This window comes from Mauremys mutica, chromosome 8, assembly GCF_020497125.1.
Source record: "Mauremys mutica isolate MM-2020 ecotype Southern chromosome 8, ASM2049712v1, whole genome shotgun sequence".
NCBI classification, from domain to species: Eukaryota; Metazoa; Chordata; order Testudines; family Geoemydidae; genus Mauremys; species Mauremys mutica.
Genome location: NC_059079.1, coordinates 70,209,606 through 70,232,599, shown reverse-complemented (window position 1 = coordinate 70,232,599; position 22,994 = coordinate 70,209,606). Strand labels below are relative to the sequence as shown.

General features: G+C 53.3%; 1 protein-coding gene across 1 annotated transcript in view; it reads right to left on the bottom strand.

The window, feature by feature from the left end:
- Window positions 1-2,326: 2,326 nt before the first annotated feature.
- The window catches only part of RGS4 (regulator of G protein signaling 4), a 40,288-nt gene continuing 19,620 nt past the window's right edge, over window positions 2,327-22,994 (bottom strand). The window contains 6 exon segments of the mRNA XM_045028190.1: window positions 2,327-2,517; window positions 4,398-4,450; window positions 4,452-4,510; window positions 5,112-5,227; window positions 5,230-5,277; window positions 6,516-6,577. Of these exon segments, the coding sequence (XP_044884125.1) occupies window positions 2,381-2,517; window positions 4,398-4,450; window positions 4,452-4,510; window positions 5,112-5,227; window positions 5,230-5,277; window positions 6,516-6,577 (475 nt within the window). The 3' untranslated portion in view covers window positions 2,327-2,380.

Below are 22,994 nucleotides of genomic sequence, written 5' to 3'. Positions count from 1 at the left end.
GATATATCAGGAAATTTAGGTACTAGGAAGAAACACAGTTAGCAACATGCTTGACAGGTATAGAACTGACTGAGATCACAGACAAGCATGTCCATCCACTCACCCAACAAACAGGTCAGTGTGTGCTTCAGAAATACAATAAGAACACAATACCTAGTGCTGTTAAGAGAGACTTTCTTTCTGTGTGTCCATTGCTGTCTGGCTTCCCAGACTCTGTCTCCTGTGAATACTCAACACGAGTGCCACCCCCAAAGCAGGCAGGGCAGAGGGAACCCACAGCTGGCCTCACAGTGGGATCAGGTGAGGGATGAGGATGTAACATACAGGGAAGGGGAGGCACAGGTCACATGCTCAAAACAAATGTGACTAGCTGTGCAAGAGAAATTCCCTGAACCCCCAGCCAACAAGGACAGTGCAGAGGCTGCTTGGTGCCACTGCACCAAAGTGCCAAATCTGCTGCCGGGGGCTCTGTTGGAAGCCAACAAAAGTCCCATGCCCTGATCTTGGCTGAAGGTCAATTCCAGCCATACAGTCTAAAGGAGAAATCGAGACATCCCTGCCCCACACATGCGGGACAGATTGCTGCTTTTCAGTAGCCCTGGGGGGTCTGTCTACACCCACGCCAGCTGATTCAGGCTCCTGGGGGTGAGGCTGCAGCTTGAGCTCTGGGACCCTCTCACCTCTCAGGATCCTAGAGCCCTGGCTCCAGCCCAAGCCTGAACATCAACTTTGTAGTTAAACAGCCTGGCTCAGCTGGCACAGGCCTGCAGCGGGTGTTTAAATGCAGTGTAGACAGACTCTGACATGACACCTCATAGTAATATTAACAAGCAGCATTGACAACATTAGATACACTAACTCAGATCAAAGAATAGAAAAAGGAGCATTTTCTAGTATTCTCTGGGTGCCTCCCCCACAGCAGCAGATCTCCCCCTCAATATCTCTGGGCATAGGCCCTGTAGGGGGCCAGGCAATCCAGGACAGCACAGACCCCATTCAAGGGGCTCTCTCTGGGTGTTACACCCAGTGTGCAGATTGGGGGGGGGCCGGAAGGGGAGGATTTCACAAAACCTATAGCAATACTTTTGGGTGGTTTCTTCCATGCAATTGCTGCAGCATCATTCCACAGGGAAGATGGGAAGGGAAAAAGGCTGGGTGGCTCCAGACAGTGTCCAGGCTGGCTCAGGGGCCTGAAGTAAACCTGCAGTGGCAGAGAAGAAGAATTGGTCTGCTTCTCAGAGGCATGGCAGGGGGTCGGTTTGTTAGACTGACAACGTGTAACCTGACGGTCACCCTTTAACATAAACTTGGAACTGTTCCTGAATTGACTTGCCAATGGTGTAAGATCTCCTCATGCCCAGCTGTAAGCAGGTGTGATCAGACCCTGGTTGTCGGTGGGCGCAATCAAACTGGGGATCTCTGGAGCTTAGTGCATGAGCCTCTACCACATGAGCTAAAAGCCAACTAACTCTTAGCTAAGGCTGTAGAGCAGGCTCATTTAACTCTCTCGCTAAGTGGTCTGGGTGCCACTAGATGGGATAGAACACCACACCCAGAAGGTGTGTGGTTACATAGGCACTGGAGAAACCCTGGATAATCTGGAGACTCTGAAAATGAGGTGGGATAATAAACCAAGGTTCAGCAATGATGCATATTTCTCCCCACACACACATGCTGCCTCAGAAAGGAGCACTGCCAGGATACAAGCAAACCACAGCCTGCATGGTCCTAAGGCCCACACAATGGCACAGCATGGGCATTGTGCCATGGTTTTTCTGTGTCCAACAGGCCTTCTCCTGGGCTGGCTCCTGCCTGCCTGGATGAGTCAGGGAGATGCAGTGTTTCTTATCTCTCCCTTTGCTTACCCTAGAGGTGACACAGGGACCCCAGCCATGCGCCTCATATTGCAGGCATCTAAACATGTTGGGAGTTGGCAACTGCAGGAGAGAGCAGATACACATGCACAAGGACATGTCCAGCAAGTGTGGTTGTCCCCTCAGACCACCTTGCTAGGTATTCAGGTCACCCACACAGGCCTAGGGCCTTGGTAATAAAGCACTGCTGAGCAGGGCCTGCACCGTAGTGCTTTCAAAGCCACATGTGTGTGCTGGCGACACATGGAAAGAACACAATGCACATCTAATGCTCTAACCCTTAATGTTGCCATTGACTTGGAGTGTCAGGAAACCTGTCTCCAGGGGCTCACATACTGATGTAGATGACACATTTTGATGCTGAAACTAGTGGTGGCTGGAGTTAGATAGTGGGTACAGGTAGGGACCGCAAGCAGCTCTTGGCAACAGTGTTTCATGCCAAGGAGTGCTTTGCTGGCATGCATCCCCAGAGAGTCCCAGGAGACCTGCCTGCTCGCCTCTCAGAGCTAAACGTACTGAGAGACCAGAGGGGAGGAGCAGGCTAAGGCAGCAGATGTAGCTCTTTTGTGGTTCTGAGTCCCACAAGTGGTTGCAGGTGGACTGACCAAGTTGAGGTAGAAGCGAGATTTGAGGAAGTGGCGGTGTAGTGAGGTGGTGTCATAAATAAACAGATCAGGGTTAACGTCTCTTTTACCTGTAAAGGGTTAACAAGCTCAGTAACCTGAGGAACACCTGACCAGAGGACCAATCAAGGGACAGGATAATTTCAAATCTCTGTGGAGGGAAGGCTTTGTCTGTGTTCCTGGAGTAGTTCCTACTATCCAGTATAGTGAGTATTAGTTAAAAAGGCGGATTAGTCTTCTGAGTTGCTTTCTATATTTGCAATTGTGTGTTTGCTGAAGGAATTCTTTATTTCTGTTTGCTGTTACTTTGATTATGCTGAGGAGGAGGGAGGGGAAGTCTCTCCAGTTTTTATAAGTTAGACCCAGTATTTTTGCATCCTGGTAATACAGAGAGAGTGTACTTTTTTTCTTTCTTTAATAAAATCTTTTCTTTTTAGAACTTGATTGATTTCTTCCCTTGTTTGGATTTTCAGAGGAAGGGGGGGGGAGTGAATCCCTCTTTGGTTGATTCAAGGAGTTTGAATCAGGTATCTCTCCTAAGCATTAGGAGAGGGGAGGGGGGAAATGGTTTGTTTCCCTTTGTGTTGAGATCCAAGGAGTTTGAATCAGGTATCTCTCCTAAGCACTAGGAGAGGGGAGGAGGGAAATGGTTTGTTTCCCTTTGAGTTGAGATTCAAGGAGTTTGAATCAGGTATCTCTCCTAAGCACTAGGAGAGGGGAGGAGGGAAATGGTTTGTTTCCCTTTGTGTTGAGATTCAAGTTTGAATCTGTGTTCCCCAGGAAAAGTTTTGGGGGAACAGGGAGTGTGTCAGACACTTTAAACTGACTGGTGGCAGCGAGAACCAGATCTAAACTAGAATTTTAGTTTAGAGGAGTCCATGCAGGTCCCCATCTTGGAACCCAAAAGCTCCAAGTGGGAGAGAAGACCTATGACAGGTGGTCTGGCTCCCTGCCACCCTGGAGGGGGATGAGCCTCTCCGGACACCAAAGTGGGTGGAGCCAGCAAACCCTGTGCCCGCCCCTCAAAGGTCAGGGCACAGGACAGGAAGTATAAAAGCCCAACCCCAGAGCTTACTTGGGGTTCAGCCACTGGAGTGACCAGACGGTGATTGGCGGCTGACCCGAGGACTGGCCAGACCAGCCAATACCTGATACTAGCCTGAGCCCAGAGACGCTGCCAGGCCTACTGCTTGCTCATTACCCTGAGGAACTGCCAGGCCTACCATGTGCCAGTTACCCCGAGGAGCTGCCAAGCCTACCACCTACCACTCGCCAGATATCCTGAGGAGCCCATGGTGTGACACCCCATGGAGGATGCCGTCCGGATCCAGGTACCTCTAGAAGGGGAGAAAGGAAGTAGCCTGGGGGCAGCCGACCCGAGTCTGGCTGCAACACTGCCAGAGCCAATGTCAATGTGTTGTGGTCAGGATCCCCACTGACACAGCAGCGGGTCTTCTGCCACTGCTAGGGTCCCAGGCTGGAGTGGGAGGGCCTGCGTCCCCCCTGCCACCTGCGAACTGGGTGGCAGTCTCCCCCTCTCCCCGGCTGATCAGAACTAGGAGCCTGGGGTTTGCTGTTGAACCTGTTTGCTCAGCCCCTGCCTGAGGGCCTGAGCTAGTGACTATTTGTTGCCTCGCCCTGACCCAGGGCCTGGGCTGGCTAATGTTGAACTGTTTGCTCAGCCCCTGCCTGAGGGCCTGAGCTACTGACTGTTTGTTGCCTGCCCTGATTGACGGCTGGGGCTTGCTACTATTGAACTGTTTGCTCAGCCCCCACCAGAGGGATGGAACTGCTGCCTGTTTACCGCATAGCCAAGCTAAGTCTGACCAAAGAGTGAGGTGGTCTGGCTCCCTGCCGCCCCGGAGGGGGACGAGCCCCGGCCAACCAGCCTACAGGCAGTAAGAATCCTTCTCCATGAGGATGAAGATTTTTTTCTGAGCCTTGTCGAAGCATGAGGGTGGGCTTGAGAACATTGTGGCTGATCACTTCCCATGTGCAGGAATCCAAGTTCACCTGTAGAAGGGAGGGAGAGATTAGTACAGGCTGGTCTGGAAACAGTCAGGCAAGGAATGGAGAGCCAGGGTTTGCTCCAGATATTTTCCAGCTAGTCTGTTAAATGCACCAAGAGAGGGCTGGGTCTCACTGCAGAATCCACCCAGTCAGCACTCAGTGGAAGTAAAGGGGGGCTGCTTGGACCTCAGTGGGATCCCCGGCTACAAATAGGACTATTTGCATGCAAGTCTGGGGTCGGTAAGGGGTACTTTCCCTTCTCTGGGACAGTGAGCAAGGATCATACACTAGGGGTGGAGTGGCATGTCCCTGGGATAGATTCTTTCAGTTGCATGGAACGCGCATGGGAACCTCCATTTGTCTGGTCCTCTACTCCTTGTTTTGGCATTTGGAGTGCATAAGGATGGGGACTGACCCCCTCTGAGAAGAGCTCATTTAAAGCAGTTAAAGTGGCACTTTTGACAGGCATTTTGTCCACACAGCAAAGCCCCTCTCCCACCTCTCTGAAGACTGGAACCACATTCTCAGAAGTGCTGTTTTAGGGCCAGCTGCCCACTCTGCTTAGCCCTGAGGCTGAGGGTTCTCCAGAGGGTGCTGCACCTACTTCGCCAGTAGCCAGCACAGAGATGAACTCATTGTAAATCTTCCTGGCCTTGGGGCTAAGCTTGGCTGGCAATTTGGTATTCTTGTACTCCTTGCAGCTCACCCAGAAATCGATATCTCCTTGCTGTACTCAGACTTGAGGAAAGCCTGGAAAGCAGCCAGCCCACCTGCAGATGTGATGAAAGCAATAGGCAGCAGGTGAGTCCCCTCAGCCGCTAGCTTCTCTTAGCTGTGTTAGGGTGATCCCAAGTAGCCAATGGGCTGCTGCACAGAAATCCACAGACAGCAGCTCCTTACTGCAGAGGCTGCATGTTCAGCTTGGCCTGCCTCATGGGATTTCCAGAGCTGGCAATTGGCTGGTGAGGGGAAGCCTCAAGGGGCAGCCAAACAGCATGGCTCCTCTGGCACCAGCTTCCAAGCAGTGATCTTTCCTGGGGCAGCTGACAGGAGCACACAGATAGACCCTAAACCTACTGACCCCAGGCAGGCCATTAATGCACAGTGTGTGTTTCCAGGCTTGGGAACCTTTCTGGCCTGGTGGCACAGAGCCCAGGGGCTGCAGCACAGGGTAAGAGGGGCTTCTACTTGAGCAGCTGAAGATGTGTCCCTCACTGCCTGACCTTCATGTCACCCATGACAAGCTTTACTTTGAGAACAAACTTCAGGAAGGCCTGGAACTACACAAGTCCTGGCCGCATGCCCACAATAGGCCAACAGGGGTGAGTTCTTTGGAACTGGCCCCAGGAAAACAACCAGAGCTGAGCGCTGGGACAAGCTTGTGAGGCCAGGAAATGAGATTGTCTAAATTCACTCTGGTTTAACACAGCTGACTTCAGTGGAATTGCATCAGGGATGACTTTGGCTCAACATTTGCCTTCTTTCAGGATGAATAGGAATAGGACAGAAATGTGAGACGTGCTGGGGTCAGCAGCAGAGCTGACACTGACCACAGTCTGGGACCAAGGCAGAGCCACTCCCTACAGGTTTGGGAAATTGTGGGTTCCTTCAGTTCTCCACACAGCCTGAGGATGGGATTTCATCTGTTCCCAACTTTCTCAGAGCATGTGCTGCTTTACCAATAAGGGATAGTTCAGTGCGAATGCCATGGTCTGTTCTCATAGCCACCAACAGTTCTTGACTCTGCTTTCTGCCATGTCTACATGCAGTGGAACCTGTCTCCACTCCAGCTACACTGCCCTCTGTGCCTGTGACCTTCCCTGATGACAGTGTCTGGCAGGAGCTAGCTGGATGTGTGTTGCTGGAGGAAGTGAGTGAAAGCATTGAACTGAGCCTGCAGTTGTACCATATGGCACCAGCCCGGGATCACTCATGATGCCAAATAGCCAACAGTACAGAATATGATCTCTCCCCAGATCCCTCTAACACAGTGGCCCCATCTACTTACTGTTATGATGTATCAGGTTCTCCAAACAGTCAGCCCATTTATGGTCTTCCTTGTGGCTAACCCTAGGAGGGAACAAAGGGATAGATGGAGTGTGGAATTAACCTAGGACCTTCGCTTAGCCCCCCAGTACATCACCACCAGCACTTCTGTCCCTAAATGTACTGACCCACTCCACATCACTGGGATGAATGCCTCTCCTGTGGCTATCACTGATCTTTTGAGACAGACTAGTTCAGGTAGAGATCTATGGAGAGTCTAGTTCTCATGGACAACACATCACACATCTCTTGAAGGGGCTGGGGAAATTTCCCCAGGGATGGTCGATATGGACTTGGGTAGAGTTTGGGGTTGTTTGCCTCTCTCAGGAGCACTGAGTAGAGATTGGCCTTTAGGGTCAAGTCAGTGAATCCAAATGGGCAATTTCCTGAGACTGTGTCGGAGAAAAACAGAGTTCTCACTCTTAGGTTGGGTGCAGCAAGTCAGATACTTTGTTCTCTAGTAATTGCATGGAGGGAGAGAGTGCACTAGGACACAGGGTTTCCCCAACTTGGCAGGTCTCTCTACAGGTAAACAATTACAGCAAGCATTTATACCTTTGATTACATACAATAATAAGCAACAGCTGCATTTTGTTCATACATAGGTCATCCTGATATCTTTTTCTCACCTCTATTTAGACTATAGTCTACATTCCATACTTATCTAACACAAGGTTGCAACAACTTCTCACACAGTTCTTTCCCACTTGCCTCACACAATCCTCACTTCTACAAATCTCGTGTTGTTAGGATTACAGCTAGCCTCACTCTTACTCACAGGGGGGACTGTTTGCATTGAAATCCCCTTCAAATCACTGTCAGTTCTTTCTCTTCCACACACACACACCCTTTTGTGCTTCTAGCACAACTAACACCCTTAAACCTCCATCTGCATCAAGCCTTGCATTTAAGATTCTACATCAAATGCTTCAACCTTAGGGGTTTTGATTGGATGCAATGACAATGCATGATTAGCATGGACATGGAAGGTGTTAACATTACATCCTTCACAACAACAACAAAATCCTACACTAAACAATAATAAAAACATTAACATTTCCATTGTAATAATATAATGGGGTTGCTATACAACCTTAATTATACTTAATACATAAAATAAACACTCTATAGACTGTATAAAGAACATATTTCTCAGCTTGATATATATTTTGAAGCATATGAATTTGCCCTTGTAATTCAGAGATTCTCTGAACCTCTGGTAGCAGCGAAAGCAAATTTTGAAACCGATCAGGCACTAAGGTAGTCCAATTAAAGGGTATCTGAAATCTAAGGGCTAGTTGTAGAATTCTATCTGCAGTCCAATAAATACTACAATTGCCTGCAGCCGTGGTGAGATTAAAATGTATATCTTGCAAAGTGGTGGCCTCAACATACACACAACTATCATTAGCTTGGAAAAGTAGGTGTCCTGTCAGGGTAGTTCCTTGTCTCATATCCTCCCAGCAAACGTTGTCATGAACAGTGACAACTTCTCCTGGCTTCAGTTTACATATACACTGAAACTGGGGGGTAGTGGTGTTTCTAACCGCCAAAACATCCATTGACTCCCTATTCCTATCCAAATGTTGGGTGTTATTCTAGGGGGACTGACTATAAATCAGTTAGGCATACCAGGTGGTCTAATCTCCCAGATGTCATGGTGAATAATCCAGTCCCACATGCATCCTCCCCAGGGACCCGGCAGGATTCGGTATGTGGGAGCCCACACCCCTCCTACCGGCCCATATGCTTGGAAGGAGCACTGTGAATGTCTGCACTTTCACCCAGAAAATCTCCAAGTATGTCTCCATGTCCACAGATCAGATGGTACTCCTGAAGTGTCTGTAAGGGCAGTGGGCCATGCCTCATACTTGAGATCACTCCGAATGGCTGTTAGCTGGTCATTCAGGAAATCCTGAATTTCTGAACATGCTAGATCCCACTGCAATGCCTTCCCAGCCTCAGTGATACTCAATACCATTGTGGAATGTTATGTTAACTTGGCAGATGGGTATGTGAGAAGCTGAGATGTTTAGGCTTCCAGGACGGGCTAATTAGGCTGTGAACTGTGTAGTGCGGCCTTGGCTGGTTCTGCCAGTAGGCAGTAAACAGGATAATAAATTAGAAAGTTGTACAGGATGACAATTACCCTATGAAGTTATAGCTGTGCTTGTGTGTATTTTATTAACCAATTAGCAACTGCTTGATTGCTTGCCATAATTGTATATAAGAGCATGCTGGAAAGAAATAAATGACTTTGCTACCAATCACATTGATTGCTGAGCTCTGTCCGTGCCCGCCTGAGAGGCACTGCGACGCAACAAATGGTGACCCCGACGTGATTCGAATCGAATGATGATAGTGTCGGAGGCCTAGTGTCGGTGGCCTGTTCCAGGCGGAGGAGCTGCGGTGGGGAGTGCTGGAGAAGCCCCCGGGCGTCCGAAAAGAGAGGCGCACCTGAGCCCTGAGGAGAGCGGCTATAAGTCGCGGAGGAGAAGGGCGGCTATAAGCCGCGGAGAAAAGCGGCGGCTATAAGCCGCGGAGGAGAAGGGCGGCTATAAGCCGCGGAGAAAAGCGGCGGCTATAAGCCGCGGAGGAGAAGGGCGGCTATAAGTCGCGGAGAAAAGCGGCGGCTATAAGTCGCGGAGGAGAAGGGCGGCTATAAGTCGCGGCGGAGAAGGGCAGAGCAGCTAACATGGGAACCGCTGCATCAGCGGAAGAAAAGATAACACAGAAGCCTTTATTGCACATTATGAACCGGCAGGGAGAAAAGCTCCCCTCTGATACGTTATCCCGCCTGCTGCGGTGGGGACAGAGAAGGGAACCTTTTGTTAAGCCGAGTGCAATTTTTAATAAAACTGTGTGGGAGCGGCTAGGCTCCAAGCTTTGGAAGTCGGTGGCTCAGGGCGATAAGGAAGCCTTTTCCCTGAGTCCAGTATGGAATAAGACAAAGAAGATAGTAACAACTCTTGCGGCCAAGGCAGGAGTGCAGGCGGCCCTTTTTGAGCTTTGCCGCCCACCGCCCAAAATGCCTTCTGTGTTGCCGGTTGGAGCCAGGGAGTTTTTCGGTGGCGAGGACACAGTGATACCTTTGGCTTCTGACCTGGATAATGTTGCCCCTGTTATGGTTCCATTACCCTCCAATGTGGCCCTCGGCCCCGATATAACTAATCCTGTTACGGTCCCGCTACCCCCCGATACGCCCGAGCCTATGAAAACAGCTTTGCCGTATGCACCCCCTCCCAAGCCATGCCGTGTCCACGGGACCTGGGGGTGTCACGAATGCGGGGAAACAAAGGAGGCTTGGGTAAGACACGTGCCATCACAGGTTTATCCCAATTTGACTACGCCTATTCAGTTTACCCAGTTTAATGCCTTTTATAAGAAAATGGAGCGCCGGGGTCAACAGCTGCAGGCCATTAATAATAAGTTAGATCAAATGCAAGGTCTTCCAGCATCATTGTGGAAAGAGGGGGAGCTGGAGAGGCTCCGGACCGCCCTTTGGGCATACGAAGAGGAGGTGCTCCGCTGGAAGCGAGCCCTGGACGGGAAGACTTTGGAGTGCACGGCGCAGGCAGAGGCTCGTGCCGTGGCTCCAGAGGTCGTTCGGACCTACAAGCAAGTAAGTTGTTTTGGCAGGAGCCTGGAGAAGGCGTCCTACGCGGGCTGGTCTAAGCCTGGGACAATGCCGGGAAAACCGTTATGCTTCTCCGGTATGAGCAGCAACAGCTGGGTGTTCTGACACAGGATTCACAGATTAAAAGAAGCCAAGCAGGGAAGGAAAAAAGAACAGAATGAGTTAGCCGAAGACAGCTCATTCTTTTCTGGCCCCAGTCAAGGACGCGGCACAGCTAGGATTTGGCGGACAGCCTAGACAAAGGGGCTTGACTGGGCCCAAAAAAGCTAATGAAAGCTGCAAAACCCTGCCAGGCACTAACGGAATGTGTTAGCTGTCTCTTCTCACAGGTATGGAAGAGCTGCCCAAAGATCCTAGCAGCCCTGGAACCAGGAGTCTTGGAACCAGGAGACTGACTGCCTGGACCCATGCTTCTTACTGCAAAGAGACTCCTTTACATCAGGAGAATTCTGCTACTGATGATTGGCCTATCTATATATATATATATATATATATATATATATATATATATATATATATATATATATATATATATATATATATATATATATATATATTTAGCTCCATTGTGCTTTTAAACAGCAGGAAAAAAGGACAAGGTGACATACTGGCAAACCTCTCCCTTGTCCGCTGCAGCCCCCATTGTGTTATTGGATTTTTTTTGAAAGAAGCAAAACCACTACAGAATAATGTCCTGATAATTTCCCCCGTAGAAGCTGAACCACGATGGTGCTGGGAAAGAAGAAAAAATACTCACATCATTGATATTGCCAAAGTCCAGAAATTCCTGACTAAAAGGACATTGAGAATTGACCCTGGTGAAGAAATAAAGAATTGTACACTGGCAGGAAGAAATTTGGGACTCCTGCTAAGAAATGTGATATTAATTGGATTTTGGGATTTATTCTACAGGCTGCGCCCTGTGTTTTGGATGAAAATTTTAGCATGTATTGCCCTCCCTAATTGGATTGCAAATGATATTACCCCCCCCCATTACTAACCCCTGTTTTTTAGAGCTTAATTGTTTTTTGTTTTCAGAGTTGAGATGACTCGGCCAAAAGTTTGTTGAGTATTCTCAAAGGGGGGAGTTGTAGGTTACTAGGCATAAATTTAGGTAATTTGGAAGAATGGCTTTGAATTTATGTGACCCTAAGTACCTTTATGTAAAGTGCTTTTGTTAGCCTTTTTAGATTTTTGTAAATTTTGTGTTATGTGCTGATTATTGGTAGTTGTAAGATTGCTTGTTACTAGATGTAGCCTATATTGAAATAGATAGATTGAAAGTAGATGTTGTAATTAAAGTTATATCCTTGAGTATGTAGCCCCCACGGTGGGAAAGTACAGATAATTGTTCACAGAAGAGACCAGAAGGGTAGGGGCTAGTTAAGAAGTACACCTTCCTAGCTAAATTGATGGTGGGATAAGCTAGTGTCCATGGACGGAACGTTTCTGCAAGGAAAAAGGGATCGGGCCCGAGCGGCCAGGCCATAGACGGAGAACTTGATGAGGAAAAAAGGATCGGGCCCAGGCGGCAGGCAAGAGACAAAGAATTTTGATGAGGAAAAAAGGATCGGGCCCAGGCGGCAGGCAAGAGACAAAGAGATTGGAAATCAGGTTGATAACTTTTGAGGGTGTAGCGGGCGTAATAAGTAATTAAGCACAAGCTTGGGAATTTCAAATATTTAGGAGGATACTTGGAATGGTGATTTAAGTTGAGAAAGGTAGTTGTTGGAGAACAAGCAAGTAATTTAAGGCACAGTAAAAAGTTAATTCTGTGGTTGCTAGAGGGAACAGCAGTTGAATTTTGTAAAGATGCGAACAGAAAAGTTTTGGTATCTTTGAAATGTTTGTGTATAAATTTAGGCAAAGATATTAGTTTGTAATTGTTTGGTTATGAATAATTTTGTTGCATTAGCTGATGAATGTATATAGTGCTATGTAATTGAAATTGTATTAGGCTTAAGGGCATATAAGTGGTGATGTTTTCCTTTAGTGTTTAAAAGCAGAAGTTAATAGTAACAAACCTTAAGCTGTGAATAGCTTTGAATCCAGAAGCAAGCCAGAAGCAATTGAATTATTGTAAATGATTTAATTGATTGAGATAATTTTTGCTTTGCCTGAAAGTATAGGGTATTTGTATATTTTTAATAATGATTAATTATTTAGTAGGGGTAGATGTGTTTTTGTTTTTTAGATATTTAAGAGAATTGATGTTAGTTGTATAGTATTTAATGTACCATGCAGTTATTATGGAGTTTAAATTTATGTTTTATGTTTTATGTTTGCTTGTGGTGTTTGTTTTCTGGCCAGAATTGTTGTGGTGTTGTTAAGATGTTTACGTGGTTTATGTTGTGTTTTTTCTGCTGTGACCCCCCCCCCTCAGTGTCAGTTTGATCACCTGACACATGAGGGATGGATTGATAATAGAAATCTGTCACAGTTGGTGTGCAATAGAGAAGGGGGGAACCCTGCAGAATTTACACCATTTATTTATGTTTGTTTTGTTTGATGTTGTTGGTGTTGTATGTTACGAATTGCATGGTTATAGATGAGCCTTATAGGTTAAGGAAGCATTATTTGGTTTTGGTTTTGTTTTGTTTAATTGGTTATTGTTATTTTTTTTTTTGCTTTGTTTTGCATGCCCCTTTTTGTGTGTTTTGGAATAGGGGGGAGCTGTGGGGTTGCATTTTTTTTTTATGCTGCTTTGGTGGAAAGTTACAGTAGCGTGGTTACAAGAACAGAGGGATGCTGTGTATTTTTGCTGCTTGCTTTTTGTATTTTTGTTATTTGTGTGGCCGCCGTTGCTGTTGTGTGGCACGCACCTTGGCGGGACCCTCCTGGCCCCTTGGGCCACTTATGTTACCTGGAGGAGGGATGTAATAGATAAGAGCAGGGCACTGCGGAAGATATTGTTACGGCTTAGTTAGGCAGCTGGTGTTTTTATTTGCCTTTTAGCTTTGGCTTGTGCAGATTGTAGTATTGATATTATGAGCTTGGAAATGTTTTGTTAATGCCTTTTCCCCCTTTTTCTTTTTTTGATTTTGAATAGAGGGGGGAGATGTGGAATGTTATGTTAACTTGGCAGATGGGTATGTGAGAAGCTGAGATGTTTAGGCTTCCAGGACGGGCTAATTAGGCTGTGAACTGTGTAGTGCGGCCTTGGCTGGTTCTGCCAGTAGGCAGTAAACAGGATAATAAATTAGAAAGTTGTACAGGATGACAATTACCCTATGAAGTTATAGCTGTGCGTGTGTGTATTTTATTAACCAATTAGCAACTGCTTGATTGCTTGCCATAATTGTATATAAGAGCATGCTGGAAATAAATAAATGACTTTGCTACCAATCACATTGATTGCTGAGCTCTGTCCGTGCCCGCCTGAGAGGCACTGCGACGCAACATACCATCTCTGTTAAAACTTCTGGGTCATTGAACTAAGGACAGAATAACATGTAATTCACCCACTCCATCCTGTACTTGGGTTAGCTGTGCCCCAGTGATAAGGCCTGTGCCTTTCTCTAATTATCCTAATTTCTCATCATGTTCTTGGTTTCTATGAATATTCCAAATTGCTACTACATTATTGGCCCCATCCCATAGGGATCCAGCAAAGTCCCTCTTCTTTCTAGAGGAAACCTAGGCCCTTTGCTGTGCTAATCTAATGGCAGCGCTTTTGGAACAATTAGAATGGGTAGAAATGACCTGAAAACTGGATAAGGGCAGTGTGAATTTTATAATCCCTGGTGTAGTATTAATCACAGTCCATCGATATCCTAACACATCTCTCTTTGGTGAAGTACCATACCACATCTATTGACTAAACACTTTCATGTATTTCCAAAAGGAATTAACATTAATAGCATAGGAAGGGGTATATTGCAATATGGTAATTACAGGAATAGTTTCTATACAGGTGAAATTTCCAGTGGTAGAACAAACTCTTTGGATATACATTTGGTTATTCACTAACTGGGTAATCAAATAACAATAAGAGCCTCTTTCATCTAACATTTTACAAACTCCAGGAACAGCCATCATCTCTACATCATTATAGAATCCACTAATCTCAATTTCTGACTCTTGGGGTTCATCAGTAGTGATATATATTTCCACTGATCCATTTGTTTTCCATTCAATTGTTCTCTCATATGAACTATTCTGAACCTGAAAAAAATAGGTTTTCTGAACAAAATTTCAATAAATCACTTAGATGTGAAGGCCTTGGCCATTGGGTTTTATCAGATGTATGGCATTGTCTGTATTTGGATGTGTTTCAGGGGAATAGTATAATGGAGGAAATGGCGGGGGCAGTGGCAACAAGGTATTTGTCATTTAAAATCCAATTAGGGAGGGTAATACATGCTGAAGGTACTATAAACCCCAAAATCCAATCAATACCACATTCCCAAGCATGGGTCCCACAAGTTTCATCCTACCAGTGTATAATTCTTTGTTTCTTCACCAGGGTCAGTTCTTAATGTCTTTTGTAGTCAGGACTTAGGCAATTTCAGTGGAGCGAGTATTCCTTCTTCTTTCCTGAAGCAATCGTGGCTCAGCATTATACAGGGGAGAGGTTACCAGCACATCACCCTGTAGTGCTTTGGTTTCTGTAGCAAATACTGAATGCAGGTTAGCTCTGTCAGTGGACAAGGGAGAGGTTACTAGCACATCACCTTGTCCTTTTCTCCTGTTAAGGAGGAAAAGAAATACAAGAAGGAGAGACAGGCTGATCAATAGTAGGAGTGGAATTATCTCGAGGCGGAGGAGCCTTTTTGCAGTTAGAAGCATGGGTCCAGGCAGTCAGTCCTTGGCACTTCACAGCAGTGTTGGTAGTCAGCCGGACTTGATAGGGGCCTTTCCAGCATGGAGCCAAAGCAGTCTTTCGTTGGTGGACCTTTACAAAGATCCAGTCTCCTGGTTCCAAGGAGTGGCAGGGCTGCTAGGGTCTTTGTGTTTCTTTTACCTGTGAGAAAAGAAACCTAACCCATTTCATTAATGCCTGGCAATGTTTTGCATATTTTACAGCTGCTTGGGCATATTCAAGCCCCCGCAGCCAAGTCTTAGCTGTGAGCAATGTCCTTGAATAGGGCCAGTATCTTTTTTGTTCTGCTCTTTTTCCTTCTCCCCTTCTTGGCTTCCTTTAACCTACAAAGGAAGCTTCCACTCTTCACTCATACACCTTTTCCCAAAAATGAACACATACACATTGCCATTATACAGTACTTAAGTCTTATTATTCAACGTATGCCACATACATCCTTCCAGTAAAATAACTTTATTACAGAGCTTTGGAGCAATGAGCCAGGACAAGCACATCCACTTTTGAGGAGTCCACTCAGTACAACCTCTGGTGTCCAATAGTTTTCCTTCCTCCCTCCCCAGCCCTCTGGCTAGAAATCTGAGGTAGCCAGAAGGATCCCTGTATCTATTGGGTTTCCGGGAAACGGGGCAGGCGGAAGCCTGCCCCATGCTAACGGATTCCCCCCGCAGCCTAAGGGGAGAATCCACAGGGCCTCAGAACCCACTAATTGCGGGGGACAACTAATAAAAGAACAGGGACAGGAGTGCGGTCAAAGGGTCATAAGAAGGGAGCCTGACGGGGACACCGAGCAGAGAACCCCGGACAGCGCCCACTGCTCCTCGAAGGCATCAAGGGAGCCAGCGGACACCGCCCAGAGGAACTCTGCCCGGAGACGTGAGCGGACTAAGGATCGGAAACAAGCCCCACAGTCGCAGGAGTCTCCATTGGCCAACCACCTCTCCCTGGTCACGTAGATGGCCTTTTTAGCCAGGGTGAGGAGGAGGTTGACCAGGAGGTCCCACGACTTTGTGGGGCCACGGATAGGGAGTGCATGGATAAGGAGGTGAGGGGAAAAGTGCAGCCAGAAACGCAACAGGATATTGGTGAGGAGCCGGTATAGGGGCTGCAGCCTGGCGCACTCTACATAAACATGTGCCAGGGTCTCCCTCACACCGCAGAAGGGGCAGGTGTCTGGGACAGGGGTAAACCGCGCCAAGTACACGCCCATGCTCACGGCCCCATGGAGGAGCCACCAGCTGATATCCCCGGCGGCCCTCGGGACCAGGGTGGAGTAGAGGCTGGCCCACCGGGGCTCCTCACCCTCCAGAGGTGGCAGGAGGTCCCGCCACTTGGTGTCAGGGCGGGACACGAGGGTGAGGAAGTGAAGGGTGTGGCGCACGAGCATGTAGAGATACTTCCTCAGTGTGGTTTGGAAACGGACCGGCTGCAGATCGTGCAGCTGGCTCGCAGAGAAGGGGCGGGGGGGCCGGTCGGGTCCATGGGACAGGGGCCCGATGAGAAGTTCCGGAGGGCCCGGGTTGGGGGGCGGGCGGGGCGTGCCCTCACGCAGGACCTGGTCGAGGTAGGCCCGAGCAGCGGGCGGCAAAGTGGCCTTCACCTCCTGTAGTACGCGCCGGGGAGTACAAGGGCTGGAGAGCCCCATACGCCGAGCAAGCGCCAGGGGATCCAGCCAGTCTCCCTGGTCGTAGTCCAGGAGGTCTCCGACCCTGGTAGCTTCCGCCAGGACCAACCTCTGGCGCACCGCGGGGGACTCCGCCACCTGCACATGGAGCTGGGGGTTGTGTAGCAGGGGCTCCGCGAGGAGGTCTGCCCCCTCGGTGGCCGCCATGGACCTGGTCACAGAGAACAGCTTCCAGGTCCGGAGGAGGTCCTGGTAGAAGACCGGCAGCCCGGAGAGGTCTCGCGGAAGACCCCTCGGATCAAGATAAAGGAGCTGCCAGTCGTATCAGAGCCCTCGGAAGCGGCGAAGGAAGGCGTGCGCCAGGGCTCTCCACGCCGGACTACCCGCACCATAAAGGAGCCTCTGCAGTGCCTGGAGGCGGAAGACGTGGACCTGAGTGCGGAGGCACTTCAGGCCCTGCCCTCCCTCCTCCAGGGGCAGGTGGAGCACCCCTGCAGGGACCCAGTGCAGTCCTGGCCAAAAGAACTCCAGAACCACCCTCCGGAGGTCGGTCAGGAACACCGGGGCCGGGACCAGGGTGTTGAGCCGGTACCAGAGCATGGACAGGACCAGTTGATTGAGCACCAGTGCCCTCCCTCGGAGGGAAAGGCACCGGAGGAGTCCTGTCCATTTCCAGAGCCGCTCCGCCACCCTGCCCTGCAAACCCTGCCAGTTCTCCGGCGGAGAGGGATGTGTGGCAGAAAGGTAAATGCCGAGATAGAGCAGCGGACCCGCGCTCCACCGGATGGCCTGAAGCGCGGGTGGGAGGGAGCTCGCCTGCCACCCGTCCCCGACCACCAGGCCAGAGCTCTTGACCCAGTTGACCCGGGCGGAGGAGGCCGCCGAGTACACGGCCTGGCAGGCCTCCACCCGCGCCAAGTCGCCCGGGTCCTGGACCACAAGGAGCACATCGTCGGCGTACGCTGACAGGACCAGCCGCAGCTCCGGCTCCCGAAGCACCAACCCCGTCAACCTCCTGCGGAGGAGACAGAGGAAGGGCTCGATCGCCAGGGCATACAGCTGGCCCGAGAGGGGGCACCCCTGCCGCACTCCCCGCCCGAAGCTGACCGGCTCGGTCAGGGTCCAGTTGAGCCTGACCAGACATTCTGCGGAAGCGTACAGCACCTGGAGAAACCCCACAAACTGGGACCCGAAGCCTAACGCTTGCAGAGTGCCCAGGAGATACCCGTGGTCCACCCTGTCGAACGCCTTCTCCTGATCCAGGAGAACGACAGACCATCCCTGCACCCAAGCTCCAAGAGATCCCGGACCAGATACAGGTTATCGAAGATGCTACGGCCCGGGACGGTGTAGGTCTGGTCTGGGTGGATCACGTCCTCGAGCACGGCCCCCAGCCGCAGCGAGATGGCCTTGGCTACGATCTTGTAGTCCGTGCTGAGGAGCGAGATGGGACGCCAATTCCGTAAGTCGCGGAGGTCCCCCTTCTTCGGCAGTAAGGCGAGCACGGCTCGCCTGCACGAGAGAGGGAGGACCCCGCTCCGCAAGGACTCGGCCCAGACGCTGACCAGGTCCGGGCCGAGGACGTCCCAGAACACGCGGTAGAACTCCACGGTCAGCCCGTCCATGCCCGGAGACTTGTTGGTGGGCATGCGGCGGAGGGTTTCCGAGAACTCGGACAGAGAGAGAGGCAGCTCTAGCTGGTCCAGGGCGCCCGCGCTGACCGTCGGGAGCCCGTCCCAGAGCACTCTGCAAGCGGCAGGATCGGTCGGATCCGGGGAGAAAAGGCGTGCGTAGAAGGTCCGGGCCCTCTCGCACATCTCCGCCGGATCCGTGAGGGGGGAGCCGTCCTCCGCCAGGAGGCAGGTGACGTGCTTCTTGGCCCCCCTCCATTTCTCCAGGGTGTAGAAGAAGCGGGAGCCACGATCCATCTCCCGAAGGAGGCGGATGCGGGATCGAACAAAGGCGCCCCGGGCCCTATGGTCCTCAAGGACCCAGAGCTCCTCCCGCTTCTCCCGGCACGCTCCACAAAGGGATGGATCCTCGGGGCTGGCGGCCAGACGCCTCTCCAGCTCCAAGACCTCCCGCTCCAACTGCCCTATCGCCGCATCCCTCCGTCGGCTGGCGCCCCGGGTGTAGTCACGGCGGAAGAGCCGGGCGTGCACCTTCCCCACATCCCACCACCGCCGCGCCGAGGGAAAGGCACGCCGCTGCCCTCGCCAGGCCAGCCAGAACTCCCGGAAGGACGCCACGAAGCCCCCATCCTCCAGCAAGCTGTTGTTAAAGTGCCAATAGGCCGGCCCCGGCCTCTCCGCACTGAGAGAGGCCGTCACGGTGACGAGGTGGTGGTCCGAAAAAGGGGCTGGCCGGACGCTGGAGGACTGGGCCCGTGAGAGATGGAACCGTGACAGATAGATGCGGTCCAACCGGGAGCGGCACGACCGATGGGCTTCCACCCGGACATAGGTGAACGTGGAGACATCGTCCGGGTGGTGGTCGCGCCAGACGTCCACCAGGGAGTGATGGGTGACGATCTCCCGGAGGACGTCCGCGGCGGCCGGGCACTGCTCGGTCCCCGAGCGGTCCCGCTCCTCTAAGACGGTGTTGAAGTCCCCGCCCAGGACCAGGCACTCACGAGGATCCAAGGAGCCGAGGAAGGCGGACGCCTGCTGATAGAACTGCAGCCGCTCCGGGGCCGATGTCGGGGCATAGACATTGACGAGGTTGACCACGAGGCCCTCCATGCGGACCCAGAGGTGCAGCAGGCGGCCCGGCACAGCCTCGGTGACCCCCAGCACCTCAGGCCGTAGGTCGGGGGAGAACAGGGTAGCCACTCCAGCCCGACGGGTATTCAGATGGCTGAAGTAGACCCTGTCCCCCCACTCCAGCCGCCAGCTAGCTTCGGCGGCTGGATCCGTGTGGGTCTCCTGCAGGAACACCACAGAGTACCCCCCCTCCCGAAGGAAGGAGAGCACCTGGCTCCTGCGGAAGCCCACCCTACAGCTCCGGGTGTTCAGTGTGGCAAAGTTGATGAGTGCCATGAGGAGGGCTGGGGGGGATCCTCGTCGGCAGGGGCGCTCGCGGCCCCCGTCGGGCCACGCAGCAAACCGTGGCCCACCCCGAAGGTGAGCAAGGAGTCACAGAATTTGCGCACCCGATGGTAAGCCGCGGCACCCTACTTCCCGGTCCTCTTGCCCTCCCCCACGAGGGCTTTCGTGGCCAGAAGGATCTTGTGGAAGTCCCACCAGTGTTGGAGAGCAAGGGGGATCTTGTTGCGGGAGCCCCGGACGTCCTCCAGGAACTCCTGCAACTCCTCTCTCAGCACATGGGGGGGGGGCCTCTGGCGCAGCCCCGTGGCCTACTCGGACGGGCAAGCAAGGGGCGGACCCTGGCTCAGTGGGGGGCGGCGGAGGGAAGAGTGCAGCCCCTAGTGGGTCGGGACTGTGGAACTCAAAGGCCGCTCCCTGGGAGTCATCCTCCGGGAAAGGGAAGGAGACAGCTCCAGGGGTGGCAATAACATCGTGGGAGGTGGAGGGGGCAGGGCTGGGGTCAGGAGCAGGGGTGGGGGGAGGGACAGAGATGGGACCCTGGGCCGCAAGAGCTGGACTCTCAGTGGGTGGCTCCTCGCGGCCAGGCACGGGGGTTTGAGGGGTAGGGAGGGGGTCCCCAGTGACACCGGGCTCGGGCTCAACGGCAGGTAGAGCAGCCTTGGTGCAGAGAGATGCAGAACCCTCGGGGGGGGCCCCCGCCCAGGAAGGAGCTCGGTTGCCCCGCACCACCGAGGGACACCCCTGGTAGCCCCTTTCCCGGCCACGAGGCACCGGCCATCTCCTCAACAGGCTCGGCGGCCAGCAGCAGGGTGCCGTCCGCAGCCGGGCAAGTCGAGGGGCCCAGGGGACCCTCGGAGGCGGGAGCGGACGTAGCAGGAGGGACGGTGGTGCATGGGGAAGGGGAAGCTGGGGTGAGGTCGGTCAGGTCGAGGCCCGCTGGCAGAGGGTCGTCCTCCCCCAGGGTGACCGGGGTCAGACCCAGGGCCTCGATCTCCGCAAAGATGGAGGGGAGCTCACCTCCCACCACCCCGGGGTCCTCCCCACTCACGCCAGAGGCGACGCTCACCTCGGGTGTTGCAGGGGGCACAGGCAGCAAGGGAACAGGAGGGGCCTCAGCAGAGGCCTCCGCAGGGAGGGACTGCGGAGGAGGGATGGTGGTACCCTCCGGTGCTGCCATGCCTTCCCTAGCCATCATTGGCAGATGGGTTGACCCCGTGGGCATGGCGGAAGGCTCAGTGTCTGCGGCCCCCTTTCTGGTCTTGCGGGGGGCTTCCGCCTCAGGTGGCCCGGGCGGATGCCGAGCCTTCCGCTTGCCCCGCTTACCCTGTACCCGGGTCCAGCCCTCCATGGCATCGCCTGCGGGCTGGTCGACAGGGGTTGGGTTGGGGGGCAAGGATGCCAGTTCGGGGGCTTGGAGAGGCACTGGGGGGACAGCAGGAGAGAGGGAAGAGTCCCCCTGGGGAGAGCCCCCTCCCACGCCCGGCAGTACCCCTGCCGCACCCTCCTCCACAGGCTCCGCCAGAGTGCAGGCAGCAGAGGCAGGGCACTCCCGCTCATCTGGGTGCCCTGGAGGATGGCCCCCTGAGGCCCGAGCGGGAGCAGTGATGGGCTGAGGAGGAGGAGGGGCGGCTCTGGGCACCGGGCGGCCGAGGGCGCCGGCGATGACAGGGCCGGCGCTCTGCCGGGGCTCGGGGGTCCCGGGCGCTCCTCCATGCTGGGCCAAAGGGCAGTCCCTCCGAACGTGCCCCGTCGCCCGGCAGAGGTAACACCGGGCCTCCCCCGTGGAGTAGTGCAGCCGGTACTGGGTCCCCTGATAGGGGACCAGGAAAGACCCCTCGAGCGCCTCTCCGCCACGCGCCGCCGGCGGCAGTTGAAGCTGCACCTGCCTGCGGAATGAGAGGACGTGACGGAGGGCGGGGTCTTTGCAGCCCCAGGGGAGAGGGCTCACAACGGAAATGGGCTTCCCTAGGGTCGAGAGGGTGGGTAACAGGGTGGCATTGGGAAGGAAAGGAGGGACGGAGGTCAGGACCACACGGACTCCCAGGTCCTCCAGCGGCTCCAGGGGGACGAACACGCCCCCCCCACCGCCAGGCCCTTCTCCACCACCTCCTGGGCGGCGGCCTCCGAGGCAAGGAAGAAGACCACCTTGCCGTACATTTTGGAGGCCGCCACGATGGCCGTGGGCCCCACCACCCTCGCCAACGCCCGCACGTAGGTCTCCACGTGGGGCGAGGCGGGCACGAGGAGGCAGCGGACGCCGTGCTTCCTGGTCAAGTTGGGGAAGGGGCCCCGGCCGCTGTAGATGGTAGCGGAGGCGGCGGTCGGGGGAGATGACATAGCAGCAGGCGGGGGGGCCGCCGCCACCTGGGCGTACGCTCTGGGGGCCAAGGGAGGGGCACCCGCAGAGCTGGTGGAGGGGACAGCAGGGAGGGACGCCGCGGCCGGTGGCGGGGTCGCGGCAGCGGTGGCAGGCTCCGCCATGGAGGGCTTAGTCTTCCTAGCGGGGCCCTTTCCCTTCTTTTTGCCCTGGCCCTTTCCACCGGCTGGGGGGGGCTCCCCCAGAGGCGGAAGGGGCGAGGGACGTGGCAGGAGGAGAGGGCACCCCGTCGGTCGCCGCTGCCGGCGCCTCAGCGGGAGCGGTGGCAGGTGGTCTGGCAGCGGTGGGTGAGGTCGAGACCGGGAGGCGTTTGGGGGGAGCAGGCGAAGGAGGGGGGACGGGCGTTGTCCCAGGGGTCCCACCCGCCGCGTCTCCCGCCATGATGAGTCGGGAGGGAGGGCAAACACCGGAGAAAGGGGGCGGGGGGGAAGAACAGGTCACCCACTCCTCCCTGCTAGGCTGTGGGCAGGGAGGAGGGTGCGAAAACGGGGGCGGGCAGATACGGGGACTACCAAGGACTTGGGGGGGGGGTGTCAGGTACCGACACAGGATTGAAATCCGGCTCCTCTAGCTGCACTGCGGGGGGGGGGGGGAAACAAGAACAATGGAGGGTGTAGTGCAAGAGGGGCAACTTAAACAGGGGAGAGGCACAAGCGCACTGATGGGGTTAAGGGTGCTCGAGGGGAGGGGCTAATCAGGGTGAGGGGCCACGGAGGGAGGGGAGCAACCAGGCTGGGAGTGGGGCAGAGGGACCAAGGGGCTGGCTTCAGGGCTGGGGTAGGACAAACAAAGCTGCAAAGGGAGACGGGCGGGGCTGGCAAACAAACTGAAGCTGGGCGGGGCGGGGGGAAGGCTACAAGGGGCGAACGGGGCAGGCAACAAGGGGCAAAGCTAGGGGGCCTGTTGCAGAGGGGCAGGGGTCAGTCCAGGGGAAGGG